The sequence below is a fragment of the Neomonachus schauinslandi genome, chromosome 1 (genome assembly GCF_002201575.2).
Source record: "Neomonachus schauinslandi chromosome 1, ASM220157v2, whole genome shotgun sequence".
Classification (NCBI taxonomy): domain Eukaryota; kingdom Metazoa; phylum Chordata; class Mammalia; order Carnivora; family Phocidae; genus Neomonachus; species Neomonachus schauinslandi.
This window is the reverse complement of record NC_058403.1, coordinates 193,415,689-193,432,719: the sequence shown is the minus strand read 5'-3', so window position 1 is coordinate 193,432,719 and position 17,031 is coordinate 193,415,689. Positions and strand designations below refer to the sequence as shown.

General features: G+C 38.6%; 1 protein-coding gene across 2 annotated transcripts in view; it reads right to left on the bottom strand.

The window, feature by feature from the left end:
- The window catches only part of DCP1A (decapping mRNA 1A), a 52,807-nt gene extending 36,115 nt beyond the window's left edge, over positions 1 to 16,692 (bottom strand). Inside the window, exons 1-3 of one of the 2 annotated variants that reach the window (XM_021695226.2) lie at positions 16,547 to 16,692; positions 13,579 to 13,619; positions 11,049 to 11,176 (exon numbers count right to left, since the gene is read on the bottom strand). In XM_021695226.2, coding sequence (XP_021550901.1) covers positions 11,049 to 11,176; positions 13,579 to 13,619; positions 16,547 to 16,681 — 304 coding nt within the window. In that variant the 5' untranslated portion in view covers positions 16,682 to 16,692. The remainder of the gene's footprint in view (positions 1 to 11,048; positions 11,177 to 13,578; positions 13,620 to 16,546) is intronic. The other variant, XM_044916851.1, reaches the window with a different exon arrangement.
- Positions 16,693 to 17,031: the final 339 nt, after the last annotated feature.

Genomic DNA, 17,031 nt, shown 5'->3' with positions numbered 1-17,031 from the left:
TTTCTACCATTTTACTAAGCGATCATCCAAACCAGGGCTTTAAGGCAAATGTCCACGAGCATCACCCAAACCAGGGTGTAGTGGGATCTGAGAGGCTGTGGTGCACATGCCCCACCCAGAGCTCCTGCTGACTCCCAGTGCTTGCAGGGATGCAGGTGCTGTGTGGCCTTCACAAGAAGGAAAGCTAGAAATCCGTGGGTGTGTGTGTGGGTGTGTAAAATATCCTTATTTTTAAATGTTGGTAGCAAATGCTTATCCCATGCCTTTCTTTTAATTAAAAAAAAAAAAAAATGCTGTGCATGCCTGAAGTAGTGACTCTGTAAGTAGCTCAGAGCTGCCTGGATCCTCCAGGGGATTGAACCCCAAGGGCTCAGTCTTAAGGTTTCTTCCGCCCACTCCAGAGTGGCTTCAAATCTTCTTGGACTAGTGGCTACTCTGTTTTAATTTTTACCTCCACAGTGAACTTCACTTTGTAAACACAAGATGAAAACCTATATACATACATACTAAGAACACATTTCTGCCACTTAGCTATAAAGTAATGGTTGCTTTCCTTTGTGAGTTCTCAAAAGAAAACATTAATTATTTAAAAGAGATAAATGGTGCATACACTGTTAACTTTTAAAACATTTATAATTAGGGGCGCCTGGGTGGCTCAGTTGGTTAAGCGACTGCCTTCGGCTCAGGTCATGATCCTGGAGTCCCGGGATCGAGTCCCACATCGGGCTCCCTGCTCGGCAGGGAGTCTGCTTCTCCCTCTGACCTTCCTCCCTCTCATGCTCTCTGTCTCTCATTCTCTCTCTCTCAAATAAATAAAATCTTTAAAACAAAAAACAAAAAACAAAAAAAACATTTATAATTAGGATAACACCACATACACACAAAAAAGTTAAAACTGCTTTTTACCTGACAACACTATTTTAGGGGGGGAAAAAGCCAGTACTTAGGGAGACACACTGGAAAGAATCTCCTTTGGAAATCTGGAAATGTTCATGGACTTAGGAACAAAGTCAACCAGAAGGTACCTGGGTAGAGGCTCCACTAGAGGCTCTCCTAGAAGACTCAACAGTGGCCTACAATAGATAGAAAGCCATACAGACATTTGAAACTTGTGACCTGACAGCACCACCAGGTCAGTCCGGGAGTCTAAGTCATTCTTTGTTTTCATGGTGTTTTTACCTCTTCAGTCTACTAACGTGGCAACAGCAAGGCTCTTTCCTTATCTTTGTCCAGAAGGCCAGATTAATGCAGTTGCCACAGATCCTTTCTCCTTCCCTGATAACAGAGTCACACCAACCATAGTGGTGCTGCTGCTGATGGTGGAAGACTGCCTTTCTCCAGGCTGGTCAAGAAGCACCGTGCTGAATTCAAAGATCACAGAGAATGGACTGTGGAGCTTTTAAAATTGTTTATAAATTCCTCTTTTAGTTTGGAGGTAGAAGTCACATTTTTTGACTTGACAAATTGTAAACTTCTCTTGCAAGGACATTTCCTGCACTGTGCTTTAAGTCTTAAGATTTGTGCAAATGCCAATAGCCACCTACCATCTCTACTGTTCTGAGTCTTGCCCTTGAACTGAGAAAGGGCAAGCAGAGACAAAAAAAACTACAGTATTTCTTCTACTAAAACTTTCCATTTGGCAGCTGCATTTTCAACACTATGGAAATGAATCACCCTGCCTTTTCTAGTGATCTAATTTTAATTAAAAATGTTCTCTATCAAGAGACTGATGCCCGATATAAAGGAAAAGTTGTAAGTGAAGCGGAAACAAAGGGGTACTTCTCACAGGCTTTTGGAGGTAAGTTCTTAAAAATATTAAATAGTAATTATATTTTTATTTTCAATTGCTTGTTACAGTGATTTGTTGTTGTTAAGCAGGTTATAGGGCAACATACTTTGTTCATTTTGTCAAAAGTACTTTGGGATTATAGAAAACATTTGAAAATATGAAAAGTGGTATTCATTGGGAGATCTATGCCTTAAGGTGCTGGATGGAGGAAACATAACAATTGTCCTTGTTTCTTTCAGTAAAAAAAAAAAAAAAAAAAAGCCAAGTCTAACATGCACATAAAGTAAAATAATGTTATTTTTTTGGCTAAAACCACAATCACACATTGGTATAAGGAGGGAATAAAGTTAGGTCTGAGAAAAGAAAATCTAGACTGTATACTCCTTCTAATTAATGGATCAGTGTTGCTGCTAAAAATGATCAGGAGACGAAAAAAAAACCAACAATGTAAATACCACCCAGTCTCTCTGGTGGATCAGATTTTCACTAGTACTGGCCTAATCATTCATTCTAATTTACAGCTGATAATTTTCTAATCATAAATCTTAAATAATTTTTATCATTAATTAACAGAGCTGTTTTAGGAATAAATATTCATAGCACTGGGATTAATATAGTAACATATTTCATTAAGAATCTTCACCCTTACCAGAAAGGGAGAGTTCTGACACTAAAAGTTCTAACATAATTTAATGACTTTTGCTTATAATTCTCTAAGAAAATACAACAGAACCTCAGGACTAAAGAGATAACTAAAATTCTTTAGAAGTACACAACAGTTTTATCAAAATGGTACAGTGCTTGGTAGAGTACTTGGTAAATGACAGATGTTCAATAAATATCACTGAATAAGATGTATGTCTGAGTTAATCAGACTGTTTGTTTAAAAACAATGTAAAAGACAATACTGAAATAGTTTTTGCAAAAGGAAATCATTAAATGCCAGAATTTACTTTAGAGAGCTTAATGGGACCACAAACCTTTACGTTAATATTTTCAATTAACCACGTTACAATGTAGACTGCCTAGCTGTAACAAAGAGAAAAACCAGTTTTGCTTGCTTTTACTTTTTTGATTCATGTACCAAATTTTGGATTAAAAAAACCTGCTCAGAATCCTTTACAGAGGGACGCCCGGGTGGCTCAGTCATTAAGCGTCTGCCTTTGGCTCAGGTCATGATCCCAGGGTCCTGGGATCGAGCCCCGCATCGGGCTCCCTGCTCGGCAGGAAGCCTGCTTCTCCCTCTCCCACTCCCCCTGCTTGTGTTCCCTCTCTCTCACTGTGTCTCTCTCTGTCAAATAAATAAATAAAATCTTTTTTTTATTAAAAAAAGAACCCTTTACAGAAGCAACCCTCTCAGGTCCCCACCCTCTTCGGGAGCTTTGTACTAACACTTTACACGGTGCTCAATCAACTTTGCTTTGTTGCCCACCCCAAAAAACCAAAAAAACCCTTTACAGAATATTCTTGGGGCATTTTAGAATTAAGTCATAAAGAGGTGCCCAAAGAAGTAGAAATCAAAGGGAAAGCACCTTCTAGGAGAAACATACTTAGTTGCTTGTAGCAGGTGCTTGTCAAATGCTTGCTCAAAGAATGAATAGTGGATAATAGAAGCATGATCTCCTCACTACACAAGTCCCTGTGGAGATAAGTGTCCTGTGATAAAGTCAGAAATGTAGAGATCCTACATCTGCTTTTTCAGAGGCCAGTCTCTATATGGAGAATAACTGTCCTGATACCATTTTCTGAATAGGACATTCCTCTTAGCATTTTCTTTAGATGTGATGGGAAAGATTTTAAACTACTGACCCAACATTTTATTGTTTGTGAGTGTATTCAGATATATTTATTCCTGGAGAAGTTTTGTTATACTATGTTTTTTTCCTCGGAAACTGTATATATAATCTAAGTTTTAAATGTATAGGCAAAAAGTTCTTCATAGTGATTTGTTTTTAAAAAATGTGTATTCCCTATATTTAGTTGCAATACATAAAAAATATATACATTATTCCTAATATTGCCCATTATGCTCCTCCCCTTTTGTTGTTGTTGGATCAATCAGGCCATATGGGAGTTTTTGTTGTTGATTGTGTTCTGTTGTTCTACTGCAATTTCTATGTTCTGCAGTTAATTGCTACTCATCTGTATTTTCCTTCAACTTAACCCAGATTTCTCTTTTTTCTTAACTTCTTGGGCTCGGAGGCCTACATATGGTAATTTTTATAAAATTCTAGTATGTATTTGAAAAAAAATGCAAATTCTCAAACTGCTGGAAGCAGGGCTCTTTATATGCTCATTAGACCAAATTTAACTATACTGTTTAAATATCTCATAATCATCTGCTTTATCTGTCACTTACTGAGGTGGCCTGTTAAAATCTCCCATGATGATTGGAATTTTTAACTTCTGATATGTATTTCTGACATATACTAGGTATGTACTAGTTTGGAATAATTTTATCTTCTAGGTAATTCATTCCTCTTATCATTATGCAGCAACTTTCACCCCGATGTCTTTCACCTGAAATCTATCACGTGTGACTAACAGCTACGGAGCCTTGTTTGGTTAACAGTTGCCTGACACGCTGCATTCTATCTCTTTACTTTCAATCTTTCCAGGTTTTTGAGTTTTAAGTTTTTTGAAAACATTATTCACAAATTCTGTATCTTCATCCAGTCCCAGATTCTCTTTTAACTGGCAATTTTAGTACACTTAACATTTTGTTCTAGTTATTGACTTCTTTATTCCTGCCATTTTATGTTGGGCTTTCTATTTCCTGTGGTGTTCATTCACTTTTTTCCCCACCCTGGTTTGTACTGGTTTAAAAGACCCCTATGTTTGTTTTGCAGTGGTTATCCTGAATCATTTGAACACACACAGATTGATTTAAATCTATGGTTAATCAATTTATCTCTTCTCACCCCAGTTGTGGGATGCTTTAGGTCTGAAGAGCTTTTACCTGATGCTGTTGGTGTCTAGTATTTTTGCTTCACCTTTTTAACTAGTCATTTCACTGTCTTATATAGTCCATGCTTATTTTGTTTTACTTCCTTTACTTTGTTCATTAGTTTGTAAAGTTCATTTCTTTCTTCTGTGCTCAATTTTCTTCTTTTTTTCCTTTAAGGAGCCTCCATGCCCAGTGTGGAGTCCAATGCGGAGCTTGAACTCAGAACCCTGAGATCAAGACCCGAGCTGAGATCAAGTCGGCTGCTTAACCGACTGAGCCACCCAGGCACCCCACAATTTTTTTTTTTTTAAGATTTTATTTATTCATTTGAGACACAGAGATAGAGAGTATGAGCAGGGGGAGGGGAAGAGGGAGAGGGAGAAGCAGGCTCCCCCACAGAGCCAGGAACCCGATGTGGGGCTCGATCCCAGGACCCTGGCATCATGACCTGAGCTGAAGGCAGACGCTTAACCATCTGAGCCCCCCAGGCGCCCCACCCCACAATTTTCTTATTTCTGAGCCAAATTAAATACAATTAAGAATTCAGTTGCTTTAGGAGCATTTCAAGAGCTCAACAGCCACATGCGCCTAGTGGCTACTGTACTGGACAGTGCTGCTTTAGAAGCACCTACAGCAAGGGGCCGCTAAAGGCAAAAGCTCTGTTTTTGTTGAAAAATGTCTTTATTTTGTTCTCCTGAATTACTGAAGTATGGGTTGTTTTTTCCTCAGTACTCTTATTCCTTTGTCTTCCAAACTCAGTAGCTGCAACTAAATATGCTGGCAGTCTAACTGGTGCTCTTTGTAACTAATCAATCTCAAGTAGCCTTTGGTTGCTTCTGTCTCTTTGTGTTATTTCTTTTTACTTATTATGCCTGGTGTCTTATTCTACTGCCTATATCTGAGATTTATGACTTTTGAATATTCTAGAAAATTCTTAGTTATAATCTCTTCAAATAGTCTCTCTCAAATCTATTTTATCTTTCTGAAATTCTTCTCTGTTATGTGTTAGACTTTCCAATTCTATCCTCCTGGCCATATTTTCCATTTCCTTTCCTTTCTTGGATGAATTCTGGGTAATTCCCTCAGACGTCTCTTCCAGTTCCCCAATCCTTTCTGTTGTTACAAATTAACTGCTGAGTCCAGTAGAGAGTTTATTTCAATAATAATTAAAATTTTAATTTCTAGAAATTCAACTTTGTTATTCAAATCTGTCACTTTTTAAATAATCTACACCTGACATTTACATCCATTAAAGTCTCTATCTGATCATTTCATTAACTAAAATTTTGGGGAAGGGCTGGCTAATCCTGCTGTTTGTTGTATTCTACCTTTCACTGAGTGTGAATTATTTCCTTGTATATTTAGTAATTTTGGACCATGAGGCTTGTTGATGAGATCCCTGGGCAATCTGGGTGTCTCTCCAGAAGGATTTTGCATTTGCTTTTGCCAGGTGTCCTAGAGTACTCACCGGCTGAGAAGCAATCTTTATGTTAATATTTTGGCCTGGGTAAGAAATTTTACCCAGTGAATGGTACAACCTGAACTCCAAATCCGTATGAGAAAGCTCATGGTTACAATTACTCAGGGGAAACACTTTCCCTGTTACCCAGAGCCCACACTGAGATAGATAAGCTTGCCTTGTCCTTCTCCTCGGTTGGTGGGCTAATATTTTTCTAATTAATTCATATGGAGTTCATTAGGGGACCTGGCTGTATGTATGTATGGGTGTCTCAGCTCAACCTCTCCAGCCGTGAGAGCTCAAGGCCCTGTCTCCTGACTCCATGTAATTGTCATGGGACCCTTATATGAAGGAGAGCTCCATACCTAAGAACCCCTGACAGCTGGCAGCCAGCACTGGTTTATAAGCTTCTCACTTCCACTTTCAGCCTTCACTCTGATGTTGGCCCACTGAAATGTCCCCTGTTCTCTTTTTGGCTAAGCTATGCGTTTAGTATTTTATACAGCATTTCTAAATGTTCGCAGGAGAAAGATTTCCTGCCATGACATTGCTGGACAGGAGTTGAAGGATTATTTTCTTTGATGTGCCTATGCCATAGAAGTCCTAGAAGTTCACAGTCTCCCAAGAATGATTTTATAAGGCAGTGAGGAGAATGGATTTTCTTTTACAAATGGAAACAGAACATCAGCAGATTGATAGTAATGCCTATGTTTAAACAGCAAAAAAACTGCTTCTTCAACAAATCAAAGATAAAATTAAAACTATCATCAATGTTTTTTAGGGAGAGGTGTCCACAAATTAAACATCATTACATTAATACAAAGTTTTAGCTGGGAGGGTGCTATGTATTCCGGTATATGCTCAAAATAAACACCATGACCCACTCACTGATCAGAACTGCTGCTGTTAAGAGTTTTAAAAAAATCTGTACACTGTAAGATTTCTCATTTTTAACATGTATATATTTTCAACTTATCATACCTCAGGCTGCCCAGTAATGGCCCCTATAACATCTGAAAATAGTATCTATAAAGATAAACAGAGTCTCCAGCTTGTCATGGTGCTAGTCAGAAGGGACAGGAAGAAGGACACTATGAGCCTGTGTTATAAGAGAACCTGGATAATATTAAAATCCTCATGACTCTCTCACTACAAAGATAATTTGGCTTGGGTCCACGATGGAGACACAGTCTGTAATATTTTATATTTGTAAGTGCCTGACAAAATACCTTCATGTATATGATGCCCTTTTAAGATAAGTAGGTCAGATCAGTGGTTTACGTGATTTATCCAAGGTTACAGCCCGAAAATGGCAAAGCCTAGAATAGAATTCTTTTCTGAAAATTAAATTGCATGCCAAAAGAGTGTTACCATGGCAAAGCCCCCCTCAGGGATATCTTCTGCAGCTTTCGTATCTAGAAATAATTTATAAATTTTAAAAAAGAATGACTAAATGAGAGGCCTAAAAATCGAATCCAAAGCTCCCCTACCCTAGTGCTTGTTCAATTCAGGTATGGCACAACAAAAGGGAGTGTGTGAGCAGGGGTTCATGCTTTATAGACTTCTGCTGTCCAATATGGTAGCCACTAGCCACATATGGCTACTTAAAATGCAAACTAATTAAATTAAATAAACTAAAAAAGAAAAGGAAATTTCTTGGTTGCACTAGCCACACTTTGAGTGCTCAAAGTCACATGTAGCTGCTCTTTGGGATGGGACTGATACAGAGCGTTTCCATTATCTCAGAGTAGTATGGGTCAGCCTCACGCTAGAATGTGGATTGATGAAGTAAGTAATTTTATTGTGGCAGCCTAGTAGAAAGAACACGGGCTTTGAAGATTTGAATTCTGCCTATGTCACTTACAACCTTTGTGATTCCTGAGCAAGTTTCTTAACTTCTCTGGGACTCCTGTTTCCTCAATATGTCAGAAATAAGGTGTTAGGAACCACACTTTTGCTTAATTAACTACAGAATCTGTAGTCTTCCCAACCCTCACTGAAGCCCTATAAGGGTCTCCTGGCTGCCCAAAGGCCCTTGATCAGTATAGAAATACACTGCTTCCAAAAAACAGAATCACCAAACCTAAGCCCTTGGCTAGTATAAGCATTTTCTCTGTAAGATTTTACCTTTCCCTTCGGGGGGAAAGGTGTATAAATAAATAATATAGTGTATAAAATAAACTAAAAAGTGAGATCAAATGAAACAATTAGAACTAGAAAAAATTATACTTCAATTTTCCATTAACTCTAAAAAGTGATTTGAGTGAAAGAAGCTGGATCTGAAGGTGCAGTGAGCAAAATGGGTCAGGTGTCTTAGTGGTATTTCCCACAAGAAAACAACAGAAGGGCAGCTACAGAATCAGGTATAATTACCTGTATACACACTCAGACACTAATTAACTTTTTGTTTAAAGAACAAATCCCTTAACAACTCATTAGCTTGCAGACCTGACAAGACTATTTTCCACATTTAAGACTAGGTAGACAAAACACATACTCGAGAGAGGCCTTCACACTCCCGGAATCACTTTATGCTGCCTTGTCACTTCTCCCCGATACAGCTGTTCCTTTAAATACCTTCCCCAAGCTTCTCTTGTAGACTGTTTCTAATACACCCACAGTAAAAGCAAACTGATGTGCTCTTGAATTTCAAATTAGCAATACCAGAAACTGTCTGGCCTCTTAGAAGATGATTCAGTGTCTCAATTAACCAGGAAACTGGACAACCTTGGTTCTAAGGAAACCTTTGTTTTAACTTCTTGTTGAAAATCTTCCTAAAATAAAATGTATTAGTGTGCTGTTCTGCTCAAGAATATTCCGATTAACATAATAAACACTCCTGATGGTTTCAGGTCTTATCATAACAACAAATTAATCTATGACACTATAGTGGGGTTAAAGTTACAGAAAATTGACACTTTTATGCTGACCTCAGGTTACACTCGAGATATTTGCTAGAGTCTCACAAAATGAAACCTAATATTAGCTTGTTTTCTTATAATTTGCTTTCATTTCTTCCACACATGGGACTATAGAAATGTTTCCAGATAACTGAGGCTCTGATTAGTTAAATTTTGGTTAGTCGTGATTTAATTATATTTGTGTTATGTTGCACTTTCAACTCCACAGGAACCTTTGCTTGTGAAAGAAATACTATGATTCACATCAGGTTTATGCTAAATAGTAATTGAATCCATGGGTCTCTGATAATTTTCCTGACTACTTTAATAATCAAACTTGTCTTAGAAGCAATAGCTAGATTAAGTTTCAAGGTAGTAAAGAGCAGAATTAAATCAATTTCCCTTAAAAAAAACCTGGAACTGAGTTCCTCTGCAGAATTTCCCCTTCAACAGAATTTCAGCACAAAGAAAACTGCCATCTGAAGTAATTCTACTGTGAACATTAGTTTAAATAAATCCATCTGAACTTACAGGTATTAAAAAGCATTTCCAATATGCCCCCAGAAATTAAATCTCAGAAAGGAATTATCTGGACAAACAGTTCACTAAAAAAAAAAAAAAATCAAGAGACTATTTCACTTAGATACTTAAAAGTGAGCTGTGGAGAAGAATTTGGGGCTTCTGGCTCTGAAACAGACCTTGCCATTCCTCATTCAGGGAATTAAAAGAGGCATAATTTCCAAAGCTTTTTATATTTACACCAAAGACATTCCTCTGGTACCAGTTACCTTCTAGTCAAATGAAATCCAAACAGTAACTTTTCCTTTTTTTATTTTTATTTTTTGTAGTAACTTCCTTTTTAAGTGAAAAGTAACATTTCTCCAGCAATCTCCTTGGATGATAGTTACAATCACTCTACGACTATAACTAGTTCTGATCTACCCACAGTCAGTGCCAAACAAACAGTCTCTCGTCTGTCCTCAAACACTCATACCTTCAACACCCTACTGAAACACAGGATTGAGGATACTTTTTAGTATCTTAACTACTTCTTCTTCTTTTTTTTTTTTCCATTAATATCTTAACTTTTTCAAAGGGCCACTCTAGTTTTGTGGACTGCATGCAACCATTCTCAAGAGCTGTACATGCCTGAAAGGACCCTGGAACTAGGGAGCAGAGAAAAGGGTTATGATTCTTGCTCTCCAACTGGGGAGCTGCCACTCACCTCTGAGTCTCAGCTCCCTTAACTGCTTGCCTGCCCCATATAGGTTACTGTATCATTAACATTAAGGTAAAGTAGCTCTTAGAACTTGTACCCAGAAGACACTCAATAAACAGACTGAAAAATACCACTACCAGGGCAAAGATAGTACTTCTTTGTGGACAGAAATATTGGTCCCCATCCTGTACCTCTCAAACTAAGTTCTGTTGCTCAGGGGCATGAGCAGCCAATAATTCAGTGTCCAATCAAAACAAAGGGTGAAGCTTATTTTCGTAAAACAAACAACAGGAATATGATGTAATGCTATTATATAGAAGGATATATTTTATTAAAAGAATATAAAAAGCTACTGTATATAAGAGTGTTTCAATTTTAGAAGCCCAATTTAAAAGGTTCGATCTTACTAAGAGACTCATTTATAACCTGAGTACAGATTATATATATATTTTTAAAGATTTTATTTATTTGTCAGAGAGAGCACACAAGCAGGGGGAGCGGCAGGCAGAGGGGGAAGCAGGCTCCCAGCTGAGCAAGGAGCCTGATGTGGGACTCATCCCAGGACCCTGGGATCAGGACCTGAACTGAAGGCAGATGCTTAACTGACTGAGCCACCCAGGCGTTCTATATTTTTTACTGTAACTTGAAACTCCAAAAATAATGTGATGATAGAAACTAAAGTCACTCAATTTAAATTGTAAATATATGAACCGTAATAAAACAGATATACTCACAGCTTGCATTTCTATATAGAAGAAATGGTTCGTGGAGCTGAAATTCCAAATCTTTATTCACTGGTTCAACCAGATTGTGCATATTCAGTCGATTCACAATGGTAAAACCATGGTAAGGTGAGGCTGACCTTAGATTTAACAGAAGAAAAACACCTGTAGTCACTGTTTAATTTGTAGAAATGTTATCTCCTTCTTTATTTCCATTTCAAAGAATAACTACATTACCGCATTATACAATATTGTTGGCACTTAAAATTGTAAACAAAAAATTCAAGTCAGATCATACCCTTCCTCTTCTCAGAAGTTTCTAAGGACTTAGTTCCCCACAGTAAAGGCCAATGCCCTTACTAAGGCCAACAACGCCTTGGCTGATGATAGGTGCCCTCCTTGCCTTTACCTCCTGTGCCTCTTCCCTTGCTTCTGCTCCAGCCACACTGAGCTCCTTACTCTCCCTACAGGTATGCTTCCACCTAAAGACCTCTGCCTGGACCACTTGCCCAGAATCTAGTTATCTTACCCCTCACAGGCTTTTCCTCAAATGTCACTTTCTCAATGACACTTAGTGGAGAACTACCCTTTCTCAGGCTCCCAGCCTGCTCTCAAGTTCAATACCTCCAACTCTCTTCTCTTTTTTTCCATACCATTTACTTATTTTTCATATTTGTCTTTCTCCACTAGAATGTAAACTCCATGCAAACTGGGAGTCTTGGCTCATTTGTTTCAGATATATCCCAAGACAGACACCTAGTAGATGTTTAATAAACATTTGCTCAACAAAAATATCACTTATTTTAAACAGAGTACAGACTTGGTTTTAATAATGACTGTCCACCATTATAATCATGATTTTTTTCTTTCACCAAATAAGTCTTTCTATAGTTCTCCCGAGTTAGAGAGAAAATGCCTTGAATCCTGATAACAAACATCCTTGGTTCTCATATCAGGGTGATTCAGTACATGATTCTCGGTTCTCATATCAGGGTGATTTAGTACATGATCTTCACATGTATATAATACTTCTAGTTTCTCAATCATTTCTCTGTGTACATAGGAGAGATTTTAGAATCCTACTCTACAGATTAGGAAATAAACTCAGAATGATTAAGGCCTTTACCCAAAATCACACAAATAATGGGACCAGAATTCAGCTTTAGATTTTCAGACTCCAAATCCAGGCTTCTTCTACACTAAGGTCTCTGCAAAACAATATTCTGACACTGTGGCACACCTTTATCCAAGGTACATAAAATGTTCTCACATTTCCCAAAGAGTTTCTTTGGTTTCCTTTTATTAGGATCAATACTATGTAAGTCTCCATGAATTTAATCAAGCCAAATCATTTATTATACTAAATTTTGTATTTTCTACAACCAGTGGATATGTACTATACTGTAACAATGAGACCAGGAAAATATTTTCCAAATATCATAGATACCAAGATTCTGACAACAACTGATGAGTTTCTACAGCTTATTATAGAGATAATAAAGAACAATGAAGCAGGTGAAGGGTAAAGGCGCCCCCTCCCCCCTTTTTAAAGGAGAAAGATGAAGGATAGGGAACAAAGTGGCGAAGAATGATGAGCTGCTAGAGTTACTATGTAATATCAAAGCACTTACATATAAAGGAAGAAAAAGATCAGTGTTTTTAGACAAGAACTCAAAGTTGCATGCCAAAATTTAGAGGAATATTTGACAAATTTTTGTTAATTACCATCAATGGAGAAAGGCAATCCTTAAAAGATAACTCATAATACAAAAAAAAAAAGTGGGGAGGACCAGATGTGAGTAATAATTCCTGCTGAATCTCTACACTTAGAAGCCATGGGAAGGAACCTACCATAGTCAGAGCAAGACCTAAGGGAGATCCTAAGACCAAGGAACTCCATGACTATCCTTTCCCGTCAATTGCAAATTAGGAGACAAAGTTGCCTAACAAAACAAAAGCTGCAATTCCCAAACCAATCACGTTTTAGATAATTAACTCACAGAAAAATTGAAAATAAAAAATGTGCAATTGAATAATCCAGGCTTTCTAAAGGACTCTCAAACTAAGATGACACATTACTAAAGACACTGTATACAATCCAGAACTTTTTTTGTGGGGAGGGGTTCAGAAAAGGGACAGAACCGGAGTCATAAGAAGATGACTCATTTAGTAAGTACAGAATAGAGGGACTGACCTTTCAACTACATTATTTTATATAGTTTATGTATTATATTTTTCTCTCTTTATATATGTTTAATACAGGGGGAGGGAAGAAGGCATCTATTTTAGACTCATTCATTACTAGAAAATGTTTTCTATTTTGAGACAGTTTTGCTAAGTTCCTAAGTAAGTTCTAGCTCTGTTTATTCTCAATCACAGGAAGGCTCAAAGAAGGGACATAACTTGGTTTGGATCTCACAGCCAGAAATGGATGAAGAAGGTCAGGCAGAAAGGTTCCAACGACAACAGGGCTGAACCACTTTATATAACACTGTTCACCATTAGATTAAAAATACATATGTATCATTTTTTTAAAGCTTACCTTCGATATACAAATAAGGTCCCTTCTATATCAGTCTTCTCCTATAATAGACAATGAGTTGATTAGTTTTTCCTCCCTATAATCCAACCCCAAATGGTCCTAATGGAGAAGTAATACTTCATGTTTAAGATAAAATTACTTATTTTTAAAATTAGTCCCTTTAGAACAGGTCAAGTAAGTCTCTTACTCCACAAACTACTGTTACCAGTTTCTTTTGTATCCTTCCTATGCTCTGGTTGCATACTAATGTATATACAATGTTCAACCCAGCAACATGTCTGTTATCTGCAGCATTTTTCTTTTTAAAATTTTAGGGTGAAAATCTTACAATTAGCTCCCCCCCCCAGTTTCTAAAGACTATTTATTTCAGAGAGAGAGTGAGCGTGCGCACACCTGCGGGAAGGGCAGAAGGGGAGGAAGAGGGAGAGAATCTCAAGCAGATTCTCACAACCCTGAAATCATAACCAGAGCCTAAACTGAGAGTTCGACGCTTAACCAACTGAGCCACCGAGGCGCCCCACTTTCCCTTTATAAAGCTAAAATGTCTCATCCAGATTTTTTAATTTTAAAGCCAAGCTTCTGTGTACAGCAATTCCTTCACTTTTAAAGTTTATCAAAGTTAGTACAGGGAAAAAAAAGAAAGAAAACGTTATGTTCTAGGATAGTCTGTTTCATCGTTGGGGATTTTGGTGTATTTTTATGAATAGCGAATTTTGTGGTTTGTTAAGAAATACTGTCAAACACAATTAGTTTTTTATTCTTAGAACTTTGTTGAAGAATCTTGAAAACTGAAGCTATATTCTGCCTTAAGGTAATTATTGTAGGACATATAAATAATTAAAAATTTTAAGCATAAAATGAAATGTCTTGATTAAAAGTACAACTCATATTATCTTTTGTTTGCTGTGACAAGTGGACTTAGGTTTTAAACACATACAATGTTTTAAAAAACCCCAAATAACCACAGCAGCTCACAGCTTGGATAGAACCTACTTTTTTTTTTTTAAAGATTTTATTTATTTATTTGAGAGAGAGAGACACAGCGAGAGAGGGAACATAAGCAGGGGGAATGGGAGAGGGAGAAGCAGACTTCCCGCAGAGCAGGGAGCCCGATGTGGGGCTCAAGCCCAGGACCCTGGGATCATGACCTGAGCCGAAGGCAGTCGCTAAGCCACCCAGGCGCCCAGAACCTACATATTTTAATGCAATCAACAAACTGTTGTAAAACTTTAAATGCTAGTCATTCCAAATTGGGTTTGTTGGGATATAAACGTTTAAAAAATATTTATCATATTAAGAGTATTGCTCTACCTTAAATATCATCATAAAATATTCCTTCCTAAAGATTCATAGACTTTTTCTTGCCTTTCAAATGTTAATTAGTATTAAAAACGCAATCAACGGTCTCACAGTGAAAGAAAACTTGCTCAAACACACCACTGTGCAAAGTTACAACTCACTGTAAAATAAAGATACAAAAGATTCTGGTTATGTTCTATGTGCTCTATGTGCCATTATCCAAATGAACAAAAAATGGCAGCTTATTTTTCAATTCAGATTATTATATCTATTCATAATTATATGATCACAGATCATTAGAACTATTTCATATTTAAGGCAGGACTCTGCAATTTAAATTCCACAATATTCAAAGTCTGTGAAAAACTAGAAATAAAAGTCTGTTAGTCCTAAATTCCTGCTCCGAAGTCTTCACCATTTATCTGCAATTCACATCTCACAAATTTATATGCAGACCAAATAAAAATTATTCAGAACAATTCAAACTAAGGCAACATCTAAAACAGCTACACTAAAAAAAAAAATCTAAAATTTTGTCCTTTGTGGCTTTCCATACCTCCTCCTCTTCCAGGAGGTGAAAGAAAGATAAAGCAAGAGGATTCTGAGAGCTCTCTTCATCTGAATTGTTTATAAATGTCAAATGATTTTCACAAAATTACTGATTAAATATACGTATCTGTTTTATACCGTAAAGAACATATTACAATAATCTTTCAGGGTTTTGTTAGTATAAGGATTTCATTTTTTACTGAAATGTGAACGTTACTCATTTATGAACTTAATCCAACAAACATTTGCGGATTATTTGCCAAAGTAAAGCCTAAAGCTGAATGAGTAAATTATGGAGGGTCAATTACTAGAAAGCTGGAAATTATGTTACTCTCAAACAGGGGCCAACAAGTCAGAGAACAAACCCAACGTAACTTTTCGGACCCCCTCCCGTGCAAAAAAAGCCAAAAAGTACTTAGTCGGAAGGGAGGATTCAGAGGTAACATCACCAGCAGCATGGCTGGTACGAAACACATTTACAGGGTCTCTTTTCCAAAGGTTTCAAGGGAACCCAATTAACGTGGAAGCCCTTTCCCTAAGTGCTTGAAGTCTTTTCCAAAACTCTGGAAATACTGTGTAGTTAGATAAAAGCCAGACATCCCCACCACCTCTCTTCCAAGAATTGAAACTAATTGGATTTCAAGCTTTAAATCCAAGTGACCTCTATGAAGGGGGCTCTTATTTATTACGCGCTTGTTGAGGAGAGAGGACGGGTGTTTACTTTATAGATTACGTACATGTAGTTTATCTAATAACCCAAACAGATTCAAACACAATCTTTCAGGTATCTTTCTGACCCCACCGTTCTCATCCTCCCAACACGTCTGCAAAGAAGGCAGATCGCCCAGGTCTCCGGACCCGACCCCAAGGGACTGATCCTTCTCCAATCCTCTCCTCTATCGGCTTTCCCCCCAGACGTTCTGAGCCTACTTCTCTCGCTCCTCTCCCCAATTCCCGGCACCCCTGACACCCTTCAGGGACCGGCCAGTCTCTTCTCCAGTCCCTGGCCTCCCCCGTGCCGCCTTGGCCTCCCGAATCGCCCCCAACCCAGGACAGTCCGCACGGCCCCTTTAAGAGGCGGCGGCCGGGCGGACGACCTCAGCGGCCTGGCCGCACTCACCCACTGGTTGGCCTTGGGGCAGAAGGTGTACAGAGCGACCTGGCCCGTGAGGTCTGCGATGCTGGTGATGTAGGGGTCGTGTTGCTTCAGGGCCGCTAAGCTCATCTCCTGCCCAGCTCTACTCAGCGACTCCATCTTGAATTCCCGAGCCGAGCCCCTCCGGCGGGGGCGGAGTCGCGGACAGGAAGGTGCCATCGAGGCAAAGTTCCCCCAGCTGCGTCAGCACCTTCAACTTCCGCCTCTCCGCTGGGCCTCGCGGCCGGGCGGTACAACAGCTATTGTGCTCCGCTGCGTCCCCGCCCACGGGCTCCGGGTTCCGGGAGCGTCAGGTTCCTGAAGTTCAAGGGTCTGGGTTGGCGTCGGCGACCGAGCTGGCAGGCGGGGGCGCAGGCCCTTCCTGTCCTCGGGGTAAAAAATGTCCTGACGGCGGCATCGAGGCTGTCCGCGAGCTTTCTCCGGGCTCATGGTCGACGCGGGGCCGCCTT